The sequence below is a fragment of the Colossoma macropomum genome, unplaced genomic scaffold (assembly GCF_904425465.1).
Source record: "Colossoma macropomum unplaced genomic scaffold, Colossoma_macropomum, whole genome shotgun sequence".
Taxonomy (NCBI): domain Eukaryota; kingdom Metazoa; phylum Chordata; class Actinopteri; order Characiformes; family Serrasalmidae; genus Colossoma; species Colossoma macropomum.
This window is the reverse complement of record NW_023494808.1, coordinates 7,770,537-7,790,351: the sequence shown is the minus strand read 5'-3', so window position 1 is coordinate 7,790,351 and position 19,815 is coordinate 7,770,537. Positions and strand designations below refer to the sequence as shown.

At 39.8% G+C, this 19,815-nt stretch overlaps 1 protein-coding gene across 1 annotated transcript; it reads right to left on the bottom strand.

Annotated features, from left to right (window-relative positions):
• Nucleotides 1-5,840: 5,840 nt before the first annotated feature.
• On the bottom strand, nucleotides 5,841-16,511 carry LOC118797825 (adhesion G protein-coupled receptor E3-like). The gene is made up of 6 exons (XM_036557099.1): nucleotides 16,357-16,511; nucleotides 15,719-15,925; nucleotides 8,334-8,566; nucleotides 8,110-8,170; nucleotides 7,138-7,413; nucleotides 5,841-6,506 (listed from the first exon to the last, which is right to left on the bottom strand). Exons 1-6 carry the CDS (start codon nucleotides 16,384-16,386, stop codon nucleotides 6,411-6,413), a joined length of 903 nt encoding a protein of 300 aa, XP_036412992.1. The 5' UTR covers nucleotides 16,387-16,511; the 3' UTR covers nucleotides 5,841-6,410.
• Nucleotides 16,512-19,815: the final 3,304 nt, after the last annotated feature.

Sequence of the window (19,815 nt, the reverse complement as noted above, 5' to 3'; positions counted from 1 at the left end):
CTGCTGTCCATTTTACTCTGGAGTTTTGTCAGCTGTTCTTTGAGGACATGGTTTGCACACTCTACTGCCCTGAAAGCTTGTGGTCTATATGGGCAGTGAAGCTTCCAGTTTGCCTTCAGAGGTTTACAGACTGCCTGCACTACTTGTCCAGTGAAGTCAGTACCTTGATCAGACTCAATTTACTCAGGAAGTTCCCACCAAGGAATAAAATCCTGCACCAGCATTTTAGCAGTGTGTGCAGCAGTATCCTTGATGGGTAATCTTAAATTCAGTGAGACAATTTATCTTGTTTTTCCTCACATTTAGGCAGTGTGATGGAACATATCTGTAAATGGCGAAATGTGAAACCTTGCTCTTTTAGCCACTTTATTTGCAATTCTATTGCCTAGTGTGAAGTAACACCACTGTGTGCTTTGACTTTCACAATATCTAGGTCTATGTTTAACAGCTTCCAAAAGACCTTGTGCTAAGTCAACATTTTAACTGGAGTGCCAGCAGCTGTGAGGAAACCCCTGTGTCCAACCCCAACTGTCCAAAATCATGAGTCACTCCAAAGGCATTTTGGGAATCAGTAAAAATGGCTCTTGCCTGATTCAAGTTTATGTGCCTCAGTTAAAGCCACTAACTCAGCCTGCTGGGCTGTGTAACAGGGAGAAAAAACTATCACTGGTGCAAGTTTGAAAGCTGTCAGTTACTGCCCATCCAGATCTATGCTGACCACTAGTGTAGGATGAGGAACTGTCAGTAAAAAGAATCAAGTCAGGACTATCAAGAGGGACATCTTCAAAACAAGATGAGGATTGGATAATTCAATGCAATCATGATCATCCCCTTTCTTGTTAGCATCAGTTAGTAAGGACATCATAGAAGAAAAGAAAAAAAAAATCACCACATTAGGAGTTGTCAAAACTGCAGGACAGGTGCCCTATCTGGAAACTAACATCACACTGCCATTACTGAGCAGTGCTGACACAGAATGAGGATATGTGACTGTGACTACTTGTTCTAGTGTCCATGGTGCAAATGCTAACAGTATCAGCTAGATAGCATATACTGCTCTTACACAGTTTAGAACAGATCGTGTAGTGGTTGTGAAATCGCAGCATAAGAATCAATCCAACGTCTACAGTAGTTGCATAGGCCTAAGAAAGCTTGCAATTTGTGCACTATTGTTGGCAATGACATTGCATTAATAGCAGAGCTTCTGGCAGGCAAAATTTCTCTAGAACCCTGTGTAGCCCATTGTCACAAATATTGCACACCAGGACAACACAATTGAGCTTTGTCATGACTGGCCTTGTGTCCCTTGCTAGTCAAAAAATCAGGAAGTGCCTTCAGAACTTTGTCATACATTTTCTCCTTCTCACTACTCAATAAATATCAACATACTGAATAGTTACAGAGGACTGCAAAATGTGCTCAGTCCCAGGAGAGATGATTTCTGAGTGCTTAATGGTAACTACTGGTGCTGTTAAGAAATCCCTGTGGCAGCCATATCCATTGATACTGCACATCCCCACAGTAAAAGCAAGCCATGGCTGGATCAAAAAACATATCTAGAAGACATCCTTATCATCAGCCCAAATGGGGTGATCAGCCAAATCAGATTGCTTTAAAGAGGCAGTGTTCCAAACATAAGAATCAGCATTATTGGACAAGGAACACTGCCGTTATTTAAAAAAAAATGTTGCTTTGATTTGACAGTAATGTTAATAATGTGTTTATCATATTCTCATGTCTGAAAAAAGTGTACAATTTTTATTTTGAATGAAGAGTCTAACACAGTGCTTCTCAAGCAGGTCCTCATGGGACCCCTGGTGGTCCACGTTCTATCCCTCTGTGTTGCAAGTTAGTTTATAACAAAATATGGACCTTCTTAGGGTCTCTGAGAACTATTTAATACTTGGGGTTGTATGAAGATATAACTATGGTGTACTTGGGGGTGTTTAACTAACTCTAATCTTTTGAAATCAGATCTGAGATTCTTTCATATGTTGGATACTTAGCTGATTTGTGGCCATGTGACCCTAATGAGAACATTCAGAATGGAATTCGTTTTCAGTATGAACGTGGCAGCAGCACCTAATCTGAAGTTAGTGCCAGTAAACTCTGTAAAAGCAAAACATACCATTCTTTATCTCAAATTTCAAAATAAGTTGCTTGATGCAAATAATCTTCCCAACAAAGACATGTTTTACTGGTTATGCTGAACCCATTACTAGACCACTCCCTACAGTGGAGTCAGTTTGGACACATAACTCACAAGCTGCTGCTACAGAACCACAAACTAACAGTTACTCACAAACTAAAGTTATATCCAGACAGAAGCACATTTCTGTGACAAGCTGAAGCTGTTAACCCCAAAGAACAAAGCAGAGCAGGCTTCTGAGAAAGAGAGAGAGCTAACTTTTATTTTACATATACAGCACATTTGGATAGACATAAAAGACATTAACATTTAAACAGACGTTGTTCATGTTACAACCCAAACCTTATTCTAGGGTGTTCTGGAGCCTGTAACATGTGACATTAATTAGCTGAACTGGTAAAGAAAGGGGAACGGAGCAAGGAATAGACACATGAGAGCTTTTGAAGCTGTTTTGTTTAAACTAGCCACGGAACACACAATACATATTGCTGATAACAAATGTATACTCATATCTTTATCCCAAAATCTGTGCTATGTTGTGTGCTACAACTCTTTAATAAAGGTCTCACAACTGCTGATTTAAGTCAGTCTGAAAAGGTGCCTGTTTCCAACAAACAGCTTACAAAGTTTAGCAGATTTACAAAGCCCAGTTCCAAAGAGGTTGGACAGTATGTGAAATGCTAATAAAACAGAGATCACTGTTGTAACATATGCAGAATGTGTCTTGGCATTGAGATGTTGAAAAAAGCATGGATGTACCTGAAAATGATGGTATCTGAAAGGCAGCATATGTTGCCCACTAACACACTCCCATACCCTGACAGACCCTGTTTTTTAAACTTTTTACTGGTAACAAACTGGATGGTCCTTTTTTTCTTCGGCCCAGAGAACACAACATCCATTACTGGTCATGTTTACTGAGAACAGTTTGGTGATTTCTAATCATCAGATTTTCACACAAGTCCAGCTATACAGGCAGCTGTTCCAAGAGGAAGAAAAGGCCTACATTATCTGAATATTAATTTGATATTTAAATATTATTAGCCAAAATTATTGTTATTATTCGAAACGCAGTTTAAATGTAAAGTGAAACTGAAATCTGACCCATGTATTGATTTCTGCACCACGTTGAACACTCCGACCTCAGAGAAACGACCTCAGCAGTTAGCTCCTGATTTCTTAACGTCTTATGCTCCAGGGTATATTTTGGTTTGTTCATCTGAATTTACATGACCAAATCTTAAGGCAAATTATTCAATAACCGCATGGAAAAAAAGCAAATTCATATTATATATATTTTTTTGTAAAAGTTCCCTAAGATTAAACAGAATATGTGTTTTATGATCATACACATATTGCTATATGCTTACAATTTACCACTGAAAGCCAAAAATCTTTGTATTATTTTATAAAAATATTTTTTACAGAGCAGATCACCAAAGAGACACCATCTGTTTATAGCCCAGATTTGTGGAACAATAGGTCGACTTTAAGTCGACAACAAAAAAATTGTAAGTGCAGCTTCTTTTATTATAAGGGTTTAAAATTACATTACTCATCCATTTGACTGAAAAGAAGACACTTGCAGCTTTTGAATGTAGCTTATGAAATATGAAAGTTATGAAGAATATGACAAAGTGTGTTTTGGAACCACCGGTGGTTCAAAGGAGCATAAGAGGCTACTGTAGCTGCAGCATATGATGTTTGTTTAGCTTCTGCAGTGCAGGCTGAGTGTTGTGAAGGCTGTGTATACAGTTTCATGCAATACTCTGCAGACAGCTCGCAAACGTGAAGCAAACACGTTTATAGTAGCATCTCCGTTTTCTCTATGATATGATATGAGAGAGGTTTCACACATGCACTTGTAGAGGTGAACCTGATCTGCAAGTCATTCTAAATGAAGGGCCACACGTGCTGATCACGAAGTTACAAAAATTAGGAGGTGCATGACCACATACCATGACAGCACGCAGGGTGTAGTTTTTGCGTTGTTTCCGGTGCAGCACCCTCGCTCCACTTACAATGTGTCAAGTATAAGCCTAGCTTGACTCACAGTGAAGAAGCTGTTCATGCAGGTCTTGGTGTGAGAAGCAGCAGCAGTGTGTTTTTACTATTACATTGGGCTTGTTAATTCACCCTGAGTGTAACACATCAGCTAGCCAAGATTCATATTAACATGCTGGTAAAGCTAGTCTCAGCTAGTGAAGATACAGTAGTCTTAGATCTCTGTGCTTTTTGCAGTCTAATCTCTTCAATGATTCAAATGTGATGAGTTGATGAATAACATGGGGAAAACTCCAGAAATTCCATGATTTTTCCAGCACTTATTATTTTTGATGACTTTTCAGGTCTGGAAAACCAAATTTCTATATTCCATGACGTTTTCCCATTCTTGTATGATATAGGATTTCAGCTGCTCAACAGTTCGGAGTCGTATTTTTCATTTCATAATGTGCCAAATGTTTTCAGTGGTGACAGGTCTGGACTGCAGGCAGGTCAGTTTAGCTCCCGAATTCTTTTAATAGGGAGCCATGCTGACATAATACATGCAAAATGTGGTTTGGCATTGTCTTGCTGAAATAATACAATAAAATATTTGCACTAATGCACCCCTATACCATCATGAATACTGGCTTTTTAACTGTGCACTGATAAAAAGCCAGGTGGTCTTTAGCCCAGAGAACACAGTGTCCATGATTGTAAAAAATCTTAAATGTTGATTCATCGGCCCACAGGACATATTTCCACTTCACCTCAGTCCATTGTAAATGAGCTCGGGCCCAGGGAAGGTGGCAGCATTTCTAGATCCTGTTTATATATGGTTTCTTCTTTGCGTTTAAGAGTTTTACTTAGCATTAGTGGGTGCAGTGACAAACTGTTTTCATAGACAGTGGTTTTCGGAAGTATTTCTGAGCCCATGCAGTGATTTCCACTAGATGTCCATTTTAAATGCAGTGGTGTCTGAGGACCCAAAGATCATGGCCAGCAAATATGCATAATATACTAACTTACTGTGGTAAGAAAGCTAAACGATCAGTTTTAGAACTTTCCTACTGCTGTTTTTATTAAATATACTGCCCCAACACAACTGTATGATGTCCCCAGGTCAAGAATGGATGATATTCCTGGGACTGTAAATTTGCTGGCTAGCTTAATGTGGCGTTAAAGCTAATAGATCAATTACAGAACTTTGCTTCTGCTGTTATTATTAACTGTCCTTCTCACAGGCACATAAATTAATGAAATCCAACACAACCATATGCCCACAGATAAAGACTGGATGATGTTTTTTTTTTAAGTCTTGAAATTAATCTTGGAAACTCAAAAACACATCAGACTCTAACAAACAATTCACAATGTGCAACATGTCATCTGATGTACAGGGAAATATAATTTTTAAAAAAGTGTGGGAATTGGGCAATCAATATATACTGCATGTGAGCGTATATTATATAAATGAAAAACATAAAAGAAAAATGGTTTTGCATAATTTCATTTATTATTTATTGGTTTATAAAAGACACAAAAACTGGAATAACAGTCAGAGTACCAGACCACCTAAAAAAGAGAATCTGAACTAAAGCAAAAACAAAATAGGAATAAATATATAGAACATAATTAAATGAAAATATTAAACTTCTGTTTTCAAAGGTAATAAAGGAGTGAAAAAATGTCTTTTGGAGCACTGCAATTAAGTTTCAAATGTTTTCCATAAGTAGTTCTTCGATGGCACTGCTCAGAAGAAAGCTTTTTCATGAAAAAAAAAAACAAAAAAAACTTTTCTTTATGTGCAGTCTGCGGTAAATATGTACGGTACCTATTAAGTGTTATATATATTTAAAAATTAATTACACTACATCACTATTTGTGAAGAAGCGTGTGAAAAAACACAACAGCAGAGATTGTTTTTTCAGAGACAGGAAGAAAAGTATTCTCAATGAAACACAGGAGTCTACCCTACAAAAAGTAAAAATAATGATGAAGAAGAGTCGACATTTAGGCTACAGTCATGTTTCTATTCTCAGAATAAATTGTTGAAGCTAGAATGTTAACAACATCTTTATAAATGATCATTTTAAAATGAAACAGGTTATCTTTGCTGAAATATTTTTACTTTCTCTATTCCAAATGTAATTCACCACAGAACACACCCTCACACCTAAAACTAAAACTCTAAGACAAGAATATATAAGAAAATATACAAATCTTCAAATCATTAACCCTGAATAAACACCATATGATGCTCAATAAAAGTTAAAATCTAGAATCTCGATGTTGTGGTATGCAGATCTTCAGTAGTATGTGGAATACGGCCAGCATGCAGAGCTCGCCACCACTTCATATACAACTGCCTCACCTGAAAGAAGAAGAAGACGGAGAAAGGGGTGACACTGAGGATGTAAAAATTGTTGTAAGCCTTGTTGTTGCTTTCAGAACTAAATCTTGGTTCTCCAAAATAGTAACCTTACAGGAGAAGCAAAAAAAACCTTCTGAACTTTTAATGGAAGTTAATGTAAGATTTGTTACCAAAACATTTTATACCATTCTGTTGATCCATTTGACACTGCATTTTAACAAAATGCAATGGATAATTTGTCTCTTCAAACACAAAAATGGAGGTACAACATTAATAATTAATAAGCAGTTATAAGACAAAAATAAAAAAGGAAACAGTATAATACTAAGGCCAGACCACACCGACCCAACAGAAGCCACCAAACCCCAGTAAATATAATGTGTGGTTGCTGTACCAAACTGTGGTAGTTGGCTGAATCTAGAATGTCTTCCCCCCATTGACTGTGTTCAAGAATATTCTACCCCATTCACCCTGTTCTAGAATGTTACCCCAATTCATCGTGGTTAATTTAAATTTGTCGATTCCTTTTCTGGATGTTTTAAACACAACTGGTAACAGTAGAAGAATGGTGTGTTTTGGAGAATGTTGGGTCAGTTGCCGTGGCCCTGAGCTAGAGCAGGTAATGGCTGACCTCTTGGCTGAGGACACAGTAGACCAGGAAGATAAAGGTGCCCTGCTGGGAGTTGAGGAACAGGAAGATAATCTCCAACGCCTTATTGCTCTGTGCGAAGTATCCCAGAAACCAGGAGCAACCAAGGATGATAAACTGGCTCATGGTTTTCAGAGCCACACTTATAATGAAACGATGTTCACTTTCAGGTCGTTTGATTTTCAGAGATTTACTTTTCATGTTTGTCAGCGTTGAGATTATGATGATCAAGATGCAAATGAAGAGAATCGTGTTTGCCTGGCAAGAAAAAAAAATGTTTTGTTTGGTTTTGGGTCATTTGCAGATGCATACATTTCCCCACATATTTTGTACATGTATGCAACATTTCCACTTGCACTTTAGTAACTATAACAAGCCTATCCCCTCCCCCACAACCTCCAAATTAGACTTTCTCTACTGACCACAGCACAAGTGAAAATGTTGGATGCACTTACAGAAGAATCAACAGTATGAGTGAAAAGCCTAATAATTTTCCAGATTTAGATGGCCATTCAGCTGAGTTATATAAAAGGAATATTGATATATACATATTCATTACATACGAGTGCGGAAGCAATGACAGACAGACAGACAGGTCACTCTGATTCTGATTCTATGTCCCCAATAACCAGCTCACATTTATTCACGTTTATTAACTAATTTAGTAAACTCTTTTTAGAGGCATACATTTTTATATATATATTGACTTCCATCATTGGCTTCAACACATCAGTATAGATACATTGTCCATCATTTGCCTAAAAAACAATAATCAACGTCTTGTAATTATCCACAAACTTTCAAAGAATTTTGAGCTTTTGGAAGCCTGTCAATAGAATCTTGTTTAAAGAGTTTGACATTATACCAAAAAAAGGATGCTCAAAAAAACAAGCAACATCCTCATAATGTTCCACATGACTGCTAAGTGCTTTATTTCAAGTATGTAGTACTTACTGCAAGAATGAAACTAACAGGCCCCAGAAAGCTCCACAAAAAGCCTGTCTTAAGCCAGCACCTACAAAGAAACACACACAAACATAATAAATTCATCCTACACTTAACCTGCTCTAAGTAACATTTTTTGCAAAGCAAGATCTAAAATTTGCCATAAACTAAAATTTCAAAATTTCAAAAATCATCCCATATTTGTTGAAATCTGTCCCACTCTCCACACTCACCTTTCACTGCCATATCCATTAGGAAACACTCCAGCAGATACACCCACCACAAACAGAGGTACAGCGTATCCAATCACAACCAGCAATTTCCACAGAAGACCCGCCTTTTCGTTTGATCGGATCTTTGTTAGGTTCTTCATGGAGATGAAGAGTAGAGCAGCGTCAATGAACATCCACACAAAAGCAGAGAGAAAGAAGAAGTGCAGAATGCCTGCCAGCACTGCACACAGCAGCTGGGGGGGAGAGAGAGAGATGTGTGTAGTACAGCTTTACTCATACAGCTACACTCAGGTTTAGCTCACAATGAGAGCACTGGTATGGAAAATTGAGGACTATTGCCTTAGAAATGCTGTCATGAAAACAACTATCAACTATGGTCTTTCTTTTGTCTTTCTCTACCAAAACTGAGGATTTCTGCGACATCAATCGTTTGCTCCAGGCTTGGTCATACCTATTTCACAAGGCACATCAAACTGCAATGTTCAAGTGTGACTGCAGCTTAACACTATTGTAAACACTGTTGGTCACCCATCCTTGATTCTGGACGTATATGTAGATAATACATTTTGATGTATACACTGTTATTTCTTTCTCTCTGACATTTAGCATGCTGCCCTCTGGAGGTTTCCTTTCCCTTTATTGTGACGAGCCTGAGCTCTGACTTAGTTTCTGTTTTTGAAGTTGCTGGCGGGAATGTTTGCTGTTTTCTCCACTCTATGATGTTAGTCTCTTGCTGTACATTTTCAAGTAGTTGTTGCACATTACTCGCTGCTAAGTGTCAGTGCCTGGGCATGTATGTTTTCTTTTCTCTCCCTTCTCGGTTGCTCGTCTCCTGCTCTTCTGGCTGTGTCAGTCATAATTACCTCATGGACATCATTTCTCAGAAGTGAGCCCAAGAAGGTAGAGCTTGGACTTTAAAAGCGGCGTGCCAGAGTTTGTCATCAGTCCTGGACAGCATATGGCAAATGTTTCAGATCTTGGCTCAATTGTTTGGTTGCTGGCATTCTGTGTTCTTAGCTCTCTTAGCCTTGCTAGCTTTAGACTTTGCTGGCTCCAGATCTCTTTATGGCTTTGTTAGCCTTTATTAGCTGTGTTTCTGTTCCTTCCTGCTACTTAGAGAGTGACTTTAGATTCTTCACTGTTGGTCTATGAATGTTTGTTTGGTTGCACTGGCTCTAGATTATCTTAAGCTTGTACCATAGCACGTAGTCTCTCAGATAACCATCAGTGTAGGATGGTCAGTCACTGACAGATCAAGGCCAAGGCCAGGCAGCAGACAGACAGGCTGAACCGAACATCTGCTAGCTGCTTTTAGTTTATACTGCAGTGCTCCCTGTATTTTCAAACCTTTTTCATTATGGATACCCCCGAATCTCCACTTGTGGTAGGATATCCTTGGCTCTCTAAACATAACCCTGTCCTCTCTTGGTCTATGGGAGAATTAATACAATGGAGCCCTTATTGCCATAGTCACTGTTTATCGTTCCTTTGCCTCACCACTAACATTGAGAGTCCAACAACACCTGATGCCATTGCAATTCCCTACTTCTACTTCCTAGCAGCGCCCAGTTTATTTTTTGTGGAAAAGAAAGATGGAGGGCTGCTTCCTTGTATTGATTACCACAGTTTAAATGCCATTACTACTAAAAACTGCTATCCTTTCCCCTTAGTACCTGTTGCCATTGAACAAGTTTGCCAAGCATGTTTCTTCACCAAGCTTGACCTACACAGAGCATGTGTCAGGAATCTGACCTCCTCTCTGTAGGCCTCCTTGTTGTCATTGGAGATCAGGCCCACAATCATGGTGTTGTCTGCAAATTTGATGATGACTTTGGAGCTGTGTCTGGCTGAACAGCTGTGGGTGTACAGAGAATACAAGAAAGAGCTGAGCACACATCCCTGAGGAGCTCCGGTGTTAAGGATCAGTGATTAGGAGGTGATGTTGCCTATCCTTACCACCTGGCATCAGCCTGTCAGGAAGTTCAGGATCCAGCTGCACAGAGAACTGTTCAGACCCAGATCCCGAAGCTTAATGTTGAGCCTTGCAGGCACGATGGTGTTAAATGCTGAACTACAGACCACAAACAGCATTCTCACATGTGTGTTTTTTGTCCAGATGGGAGGGGGCAGTGTGTAGAGTCAGGGCTATTGTATCATCAGTGGATCTGTTCTGTCTGTAGGCAAATTGCAGTGGGTCCAGAGTGGCAAGTAATGAGGAGCAGATAGGAGCAGAGACCAGAGCAACTGAGTGCCAGGTCTGTATCAGCCCATGGTGGAATGTACATGGCAGTGACAATGACCCTAGAAATCTCCCTCAACAAGCACAGCAGTCTGCATGAGATGATTAGATATCCCAGGTCTCATGAAGTGTACATTTCTCTGATCACACCAAGCATTGCTGATCATGAAACATAAACCTCCCCATTTACTCTTCCCGGAGAGGTCCTTTGTTCCCTCCGCACAGTGCACAGAGAAGCCCGCGGGCTAGATGGCCTTGTTGGGAATCTTTGCTGATAGCCAGGTCTCTCTGAGGCAGATTACACAGCAGTGCTATGTCTCTCACTGGAAAGAGATTCGTGCCCTGAGTTCACTGATTTTGTTGTCCAGGGACTGTATGTTTGGTTGGCCCAGATGAATGGGGCCTCTTTGAGGTTCCCAAACAATGGATCTGTGTTCAGAAACTCAAAGTCCAGTTTTCAGAGAGTGATTTCCAAAAGTGTTTGTCTGTCATAAACGAGGGTGCTGGCAACATTTGGTGCAAAAATGGTTACAAATGAACACACAATTAACAGAAAACTAAAAGAACTGAAGGGAGCTCGCAACACAGCAGCCGTTCTCGGTGCCATCTTGGTGTAGAACAGATGGTTCGATGGTTCTACAGATGGTTCATTTGTGGTTTTAGTAGTGTTGCTGCTCCTCTCACCTCTCTACCCTAAGGAAAACTTAAAATGCTCCGCTGGAATCCTCTGGCAAGTAATCCGTTTGAGACACTTAAAGAAAGATTCAATACTGCCCCCATTTTGATCCTAATCCTACCATTTGTGGTAGAGATAGAGGCCTCTGAGTCTGATATCATGAATGTGGCTGGTGAGTTCGATAAGCCTTGCAGCGTACAGCAAAATTGCCATTTCCAAACAGGGTTGTGAAGGCTGTCTTAGATCATTCAGAAGGCTCAACCTTGAGCTGACAGTACCCACACCTAGGATCGAGGATACTGAACCATTTTGAACCTTCTTCTCTATATGAGGTAGTAGGTATGAATCTTTCTTGACAGGTTTCTGTAACCTAATACAATCCTTAGTCCCCTATTTTTCTTTCTCACAAGTGCAGTTAGGGTGCATAAGGACTGTTAGATTCTTCAATAATACCTGAGATCCTGCAAATGCTTTCAGGTCATTAAAATCACACATCTTGTGTGTTCCTTGTATGGGACAAGTGGCTCCAGCTCTATACAATGCTGGACACCTGAAGCAGTGCCAATATTGAGATCATTTTGGGAAAAGCCTTGTGGGACTTTCACATCCACCATTTGGTCATAGACTATGAGACCTCCAGGTGTTCGAATTTCCTCTGAGCACATGGCAGAGATTAACTGGTCTGGACATGTAAGGTTTTGAGAAATTGCGATCCATCTTCTTTTATACAGTGCTGTGTCAGTTGATCCAAGACATGCCAAGAAGCCAAAAAAACTTTGCATTATATGACTGATCCAGGATCACAAGTACCAGTGTTGAAGCGCTGACTCATGCAACATGTGGAAACTGAACTTCCACCTTAATATATACTAAATAGGGAACTTTTTGAGGACACTGCCAATAGAGAATAGTGTGTGGTGAACTAAATCAATTGAATAAAACGAATGGCTCACAATTGTTATCTGTGAGCCTGAATCTATTATTATTATTATTATTATTATTATTATTAGTGTTATTATTAAGGGGCATTGTGCTCCATCTAACCAAGCAAAACTTTCAAAAGTATCACTAACAAGGCCATCTGAAATCTGTGTAGATAGTTCTGCAATTGATGACAGTCCATACAGCAGTGGCTCAAGAAAGAGGAACTATTTTGATTTTGAGATCCTGCTTGTTCCACAGCAGGATCTCCTAAAAGTTTAAAGGCAGGTTTCATTCTAGGGCTTGCTGTTGTTGTTGTCTATGTCGATGCCTCACACGATATTTTTTGCACTAGCATTAGCTGGATTATTACATTAGCCTGCCTCATTAGAGGGTTTTGGGAAATCTCCAGAGAATGACGGTATCTCTTGTGTAGTGGCAGCATATGTTTGGGAGTCATGCTTGATGATATGTTCCATAAGGACACAATGAGCATCAGATGGTATGGGAATTACAAATGAGGAATCAGCATTGGCCACTTGTGTAGGAGCTAATGGACCTTTTACTTCACTGTGGACACACCCTAATGTGTCAGAGGGAGGATTTTGTTTGAGACAAATGGCAGTAGTTTATGTTAGAGGGTTAATTTTATGATTTCCCTTCCCACACATAGCTCAGAGCTTTCTGACTTAAGGTAATGGTGTTGACATTGTAGATGCTGGCAAACTCATCAATCTACTCTCTAAAATTGACTGTCATATCATCAATGACATAAGCTAACAGAGCTAGCTTTTGACTCTTGGGAGTTGTTTTTATTTTGTCTGGGCAATACTCCTCTGTCTGAATGACCCACCAAGAACCATCTGGATTCTAGGCCTCCAAAAGCATTGGAGTTATACATTTGCAAAACTGGCATAAAAAAGTACTGAACTGCATATTAATGTGCTGAACCTTGACTACATAATGCAGCGAATCAAACACTTCATGCTCTTTTTCTAGACTGACCCCTGCCATAACACCTTTGAGTATGACAGTACATTCTGGATCAAATCCACACTGTTCATAAAACTCCATTTTCCTCCTTAAATTTTGCAAAGAAAAATTTATGAGATACACAGAGTCAGACACACTCTGGACCAACATTGGGCGCTATTTTCTTCTCCTATGTAACTAAGCATTAAATGTTCTGCTCAAAAAACAAGACCACCATTAGCTTGTACTTGGTGGAGAATTTGTTTAGGGTCTGGTAGCAGTTTAATACCTCTGTCCAATAAAATTGAATTTTAACCAGACTGGAACGTATCTTGAGCTCACGTAGCACTTCAGATAATTTTGCAGCGGTAGCAATTAGAGTGATGTGAGAATGAGAAATTAAATAAAACAATAAGAAATCAAGGTCTAATTTCCTTAGCATGAATTCACCTTTCATAAATGTGAACCAAGCAGTGTGAAGTATGCTTAGGGAGATATATGGAATTGTGCTCTTTAACCTTGAGCTTTAAACCTGTGAGAAATTTAGTTTATTTTCAAAACATCTGCTATTAGATAATTACTTCAGTTCAAAATGTTCTTGCTTCAAAACAGTCCATGAAGGCTTACTCCAATGAGATGGCGAGAAAAAGAAAGACTTAAGTGATCCATGTCAGTTTAAGGACAGACACAGTACCAGTCAAAAGTTTGCACCTTCTTATTCAATGTTTTTTCTCTATTTTTTAGTTTCTACATGGTAGAAGTACACGCACACGGTGATTCTGTTTGTACAGTATACTATTAAGAATGTATTTGAGAGGAGAAACACATCAGTTTTAACCACATTAATGGTTGATTTGATTCCATACTTAATTACACTGTGCTGTGTTGGTTCTCTTTCTCTCTGTGCAGGCCTCTGTGTGTGAGTGTAGGCCTCTATGTGTACGGGCAAGGCCTCTCTGTATGTGCTCAGGCTTTGTCCTGGAGTGCTACATATGTTTCAACCAGGCCTGGGAAACACTGCTCAGTACCATCCTGAACATAAATTGTAACTATGACAGGTACATTTGGCCATTGTTTAGGAACCTCGGCCTGCACACACATGCAGAGAGACATAGTTTGGACCATAACTTTATTACATTTCATGTACAAAACACATATTTTAACAGTTGTTAGCTCAGTCACAATTAGGAATAACCTTTTTAGTCTTAAGGGATAATCAATAGATTCTAACTTATTTTGCACTCTCTTGATCAATGAAAAAATGGAAAAGAGGGATATGTTAATTGATGTGATATGATGTGATCAAGAGCATAGCCAACAAATAACAAGTTTTAACTTATTAGATAATGGTAATAAAATGTAATGACTCAAAGTCAGTGATTATTATTTTATATAATGGTATATTAATTGACTGAAATTCACTGAAATGGCTAATGAAGGATGACATGGCACTTTTAGAAGAAAAACAAGGGTGTTTGTCACAGAAGGCCAAGGCTAACTGAAGAAACAATGTGTACGTAAAAGATACAAAATTGTTACGGATAGAATAGAACCCAGTATAGCCAGAGTTGCATGTGATGGTAAGACAGATCAGGTGAGATGAGGTACTGGGGGTGAGTAACCTCTCCAAAGCAGTATAAAAAGGGGTGATTGTTATTTTTTTAGTTGCGGCCCTGAGCAACTCAGGTTAATGTTTTCATTTTGTGAAGCCTTAATCTTTAATATAAGATTGTACCTTTCTTTGTCATACTTGGTATTTCTTTTCTGTTTTGTATTAGGTGAAGTTTTATTTTGTCATGTTTTTTCTACGACATGTCTTTGGTTTGTTTATGTTTTGACCTCTTTTGATTACTTGATGTTCTAGTGTAGACATCCTGAAGGCTTTGTGACTTGAGGCATGAGGCATGGCGTTAAAAAGGGGCTGCTCCTTGACAGCTCTTGAAAGCAACAAGTGCTGTTATGCAGCAACACAAATGAAAGGCGCTATAGTAGACTGAATGGGACTACCCCTTTCTTTCGTAACAGTTTGATCAAATTATTTGAGCAGTGGACTACATATGACCTTTTTTTGTTGGATACCAGTTTTGGCTTGATGTAATAGTGGCTACGATTGACTTTTGTAATGTTTGTAATTGTTTTAATGATTTTAAGCACTTGCCAGTTGCCTATGATAAAGAGAATCAGTTTTATAAGCAGCTGTGGGTGTCTGGGCTTCACCCACTGGCATCAGAGTAATTGAGAATGCGTAATTTGGAGGGCGATCAAATAGCAGTCTTACATTTGACATGTGGTGTTCTTTGGGTGTTATCGTCCTGTATTGTCTAGCATGCTTCTTTGTATCATTCAGGATGCTGCCGTCTAGGTATGTCCTTTCCCTGTTGTTTAGTGCACTGCTCTCATTCTCCACCAAAACGTTTAGCTGTCCACTGATGTTGCATGAGCTTAAAAAGATGCAGCTCATGTCTTGGAGGAAGAAAGTAAGCATAGAGGAAGCAGACCGTCCCAGCTTGGTTGCAGTGTGCGATAGAGGAATTGGTTTCCTGTGCCCCTCACCCCAAGAAAGGTAGTTGTACTCACCTGCTGAGGTTGTATGTTATGCAGGAACTTCTGTGTGAGCAGAAAGAGAAGGTGGGCCAGCAGCAGGCTTATACAGAGATTGATCCGAGCTGTGTTGGTCACTCTTGGATTTCGACGACAAAGGACAAAGGTCAACAGGGCCAAGCTCAGGAACACCAGCCCTACAGCCATAGCCAAGATGCCAATAACATCTATCACAGGATCGCTCTGAAAAAGCCCAAAATTAAACCGTTCATAGCTAGTTTTGTTTTTCTGCCAAAAACTGCAAGTGAAGATTGGATTACTCCCCTACAGTTACAACAAATGATCCATTGTGCATAATTATGTTTAGGATACTGTAAAGAGTAACCTGACATTTATAATTTGCAGAAACAGGTATACAACTGTCTTGGCACCCAGTGTTTAGATTTACATATTTCACTGAAATACAAGTAAACACAACCTCTTTAGCAGATTATTTTTTAAACTTAACTTAAAAATAGAAATAACTTAACTTAAAAATAAAATTATAACCCCAAGTGTCCCTCTCAGTTTAAGCATTTTACAGAGTTAAACTACATTGTAGTTTAATGACTCTTCTAGGATGTTGTTAAGCTATCAAGCTTTTGGCACACTTTCACATACGTATTTGATCTTACATTGTCATTTACAAGTGGGTCAGTCTGCATGATGAGAGCGAAGGTTGACAGGTGAACACAGGAGCACACAGAGTGGCTGCTGTTGGTCTGGAGAAGGAAACACCCATCTTCAACCCATTCAGTGTTCTTCCAGTACACACAGGAGAGTATACCATTATGATCAATTTTCTAGACAAAAGAAATAGAGATGATTGTCTTAAAAAAGTTTCAGAACACATGTACAACCCCATTTCCAAAAGAGTCAGGATGCTGTGCAAAATGTAAATAAAAGCAGATTGCAATAATGTGCAAATGATTTAAATTATATGTTAAATTGAACATTGTACAAAAACAGCATAACAAATGTTGAAACTTAGAAATTTGATTGTTTTTTTTGAAAAATATATGTAATTTTTTTAACTGATTCCAGCAAAATGTTTCAAAAAAGTTGGGACAGGGGTAACAAAAGAATGGGAAAATAGTGTAGTGCTAAAAAACGCCTGGTAGAACATCTCACACCTAATTAGGTTAATTGGCAACAGGTCAGTAACATGCTTGGATATGAAAAGAACATTCCAAACCACTGTCTGCAGACACAGTTTGTCACACCCCAACAAATACAAAGAATGCAAAGAAAAAATCATACATTTACAAGATCCAGAAATGCAATCACCTTCTCTGGGCCCAAGCTCATTTAAAATGGACTGAAATGAAGTGCAAGTATCCTGTGGTCTGAAAAATCTAATTTGAAATTTTTTTGGAACTCATGTACGCCACGTCCTCCAGCCTAAAAAGGAGAAGGACTATCTGACTTGCTATTGGCACACAGTTCAAAAGCCGTCATCCAAGATGGATGGTATGCATCAATATACACGGCATGAGTGACTAGCACATCTGTGAAGGCACCATTAATGCTGACTGATATATACAAGTTTTGAAGCAACATATGCTGCCATTCAGACATCTTTTTCAGGGAAAGCCTTGCTTATTTCAGCAAGACAATGCCAAATCACATTCTGCACATTTCGCAACTAAATTCCACTCCCTGCAGTCCATGCTAGTCAACGATTGAAAACATTTGGCGGATTAAAAACATTCCACTTTCAAAACTACATCGGTTGGTCTCTTCAGTTCACAAACGCTTACATAACGTTGTTAAAAGTAGAGGGGATGCTACACAGTGGTAAACATGCCCCTTTCAGAACTATTTTGAAACAGCACTTGTTGCTGGCATCAAATTCAAATGGGCATATATTTTTTTTTAAAAAAACTATAACATTTTTCAGTTTCAACGTTTGACACGTTGTCTTTGTGTTTGTTTTTCTCTTAAGTCTCTACTGCTCTGCACTTGAGTCCCGCCTCTTATGTCTGGCCAGTGGCTTCCCATTAACGCTCCCACCTACAGACTAGGATTGTGGGTTTGACCCCATGAAGAATAACCACTGACCACATTACAGCAAGACTGAGCCAGGACATGGGCTCAGTGGAGCAGTCTCAGCTTGACCAGTTGAGGAACACCTTAGCAAGTCAGGGTCAGCTGTTGGCCATCATCAACAGGTCCTGCAGCAAATATCAATGCAGCTGCAGGGCCTGGCCACCACCATAACTGAGACTCAATTGGCAGAATCTCCATTCTAGCCTGTAGTGACCCCACCTCCTCCTATGTTTTGTTCCTAGAGCAGAACCTACTCTACCTTTCCCCGAAAGGTATAATGGGGATCCTGGGCTTTGTAGGAGGTGTTTCCTTTAATGTTCATTGGCTTTCGAGCAGCAACTCTCCAAGTTCCCCACTGAACGTTCAAAGGTAGCATTTGTCATCTCGCTACTTACGGGTTGGGTCCTAGAGATGAATACCTTGTAATGCTGCGTGGACTCATGAATGCTCACACTGTCTTCCAGCAGTTCATTAATGAGTTTCTCAGAGAGACACTGAACCAGTACGCACTCATCTATCTAGAAGATATCCTCATCTATAGTTGTTCTAACTTAGGTGTGTTGAGTACTTCAGCTTCTGCTCAAGAATCATTTATAAGTACAGCTGGAGAAATCCATCCTCCATGCCCAGCCAGTAAATTTTCTCAGGTTTGTTGTCTCCCAAGAACAAACTGAATATGGATCCAGGACTCAGGACCCACATTTCTTTGTATGGTCCAAAGCATTCTGGACTTCACCATTTTTTTTTTCCATTGTTTCATTCTAAATTTTAGTATGGTGGTAGCCCCCATTGAGAATTTATAGTCCTGACAAAACTCCCCTCAGCTAAAGAGATGGCCATGGTCCTGCAGCAGTATGTGGTCAGAATTCATGGTTTTCCCATGTGATTTTTGACTGGGTGCTCCAGTTTACCAGCAGGTTTTGGGGGGACATTTTGCAAATTACTGGGGACCTCCATACATTTATCCTTGGATTTTCACTCTCAGTTGAATGGGCAGACTGAGAGGATAAACCAGGACCTTGAAAGGATGCTCAGATGCTTGGCATCCTCTAAACCCATCACCTGGTGTGAGCATCTGCTCTAGACGGAGTATGCCCATAACACTTTGTGGAACTCCTCTCTGTGCATGTAACCCTTTGAGTACCAGTTTGGGTATCCTCTGCCCATGTTTCCTTAGCAGGAGTCCGAGGTCGAGGTCCGCCCAGTCTGAGACTTGCTACGGTGTCAGTGATTGTGGCAAAAGGCCCATGCAGCACTGCAAAAAGCAGTGGCATGACAGAAGGTAACTGCCGACTGAAGGCAACATTTGGGCCCTTCCTTCAAATCCAGGGCAAGTAGTCTGGCACTCCACGAAGGACCGGCTACTAAAGATGGAGTCCAAAAAACTGGTTTCACGTTATATATGTCCTTTCAAAGTACTACATCAGGTTAATCTAGTAACAGGCTTCTCCTCTTCCAGACCATGTGAATTAACCCAACATTCCAAATTTCACATTAGAAGCCAGTCCTTCGTAGTCCTCTGGCTCCCACCTCTGTTCCCCCACCACTGCGTGCAGGGTACTGTAATATCTCAGCCTTGTGCTAGGCTTCTTTCGACTGCTAGGGGGAGATAATGAATCAGTTTAGGATGATTAGGGCTGATCGGCTGCATCTGTCAATGACTACTTAAGGAGAGCTCTCCCACAGCTCGCCATTCAGTCTTGAGTCCATGCTGCCACGTGCATGTCTCTGACTAACCAGTAAATTGTATTGCCTCTCTCTGTTCTCAAATGTTAGTAGCTCTGGGTTCTCTCCCAGTTTTTTCCCAGTGTAAGTATTAAAAAAATATTTTTTGAGTTTTGTTTGCATGCTTTGCGCTGAAGCTGCACATTGAAGTCAAATCATAAAGGGGAGTTATTTTGTTTTCCTTTAAAAAAAAAACCTCTAAGATTCAGTTTTTCTTCTGCCATTTAGTTGACGTGGTTACTCTCCCTTCTCTTTGGAGCACTCCTTAACATCTTGGTTAGTAACACGGGGATTGAGAGTTCAATCCCTATCGCCTCCTT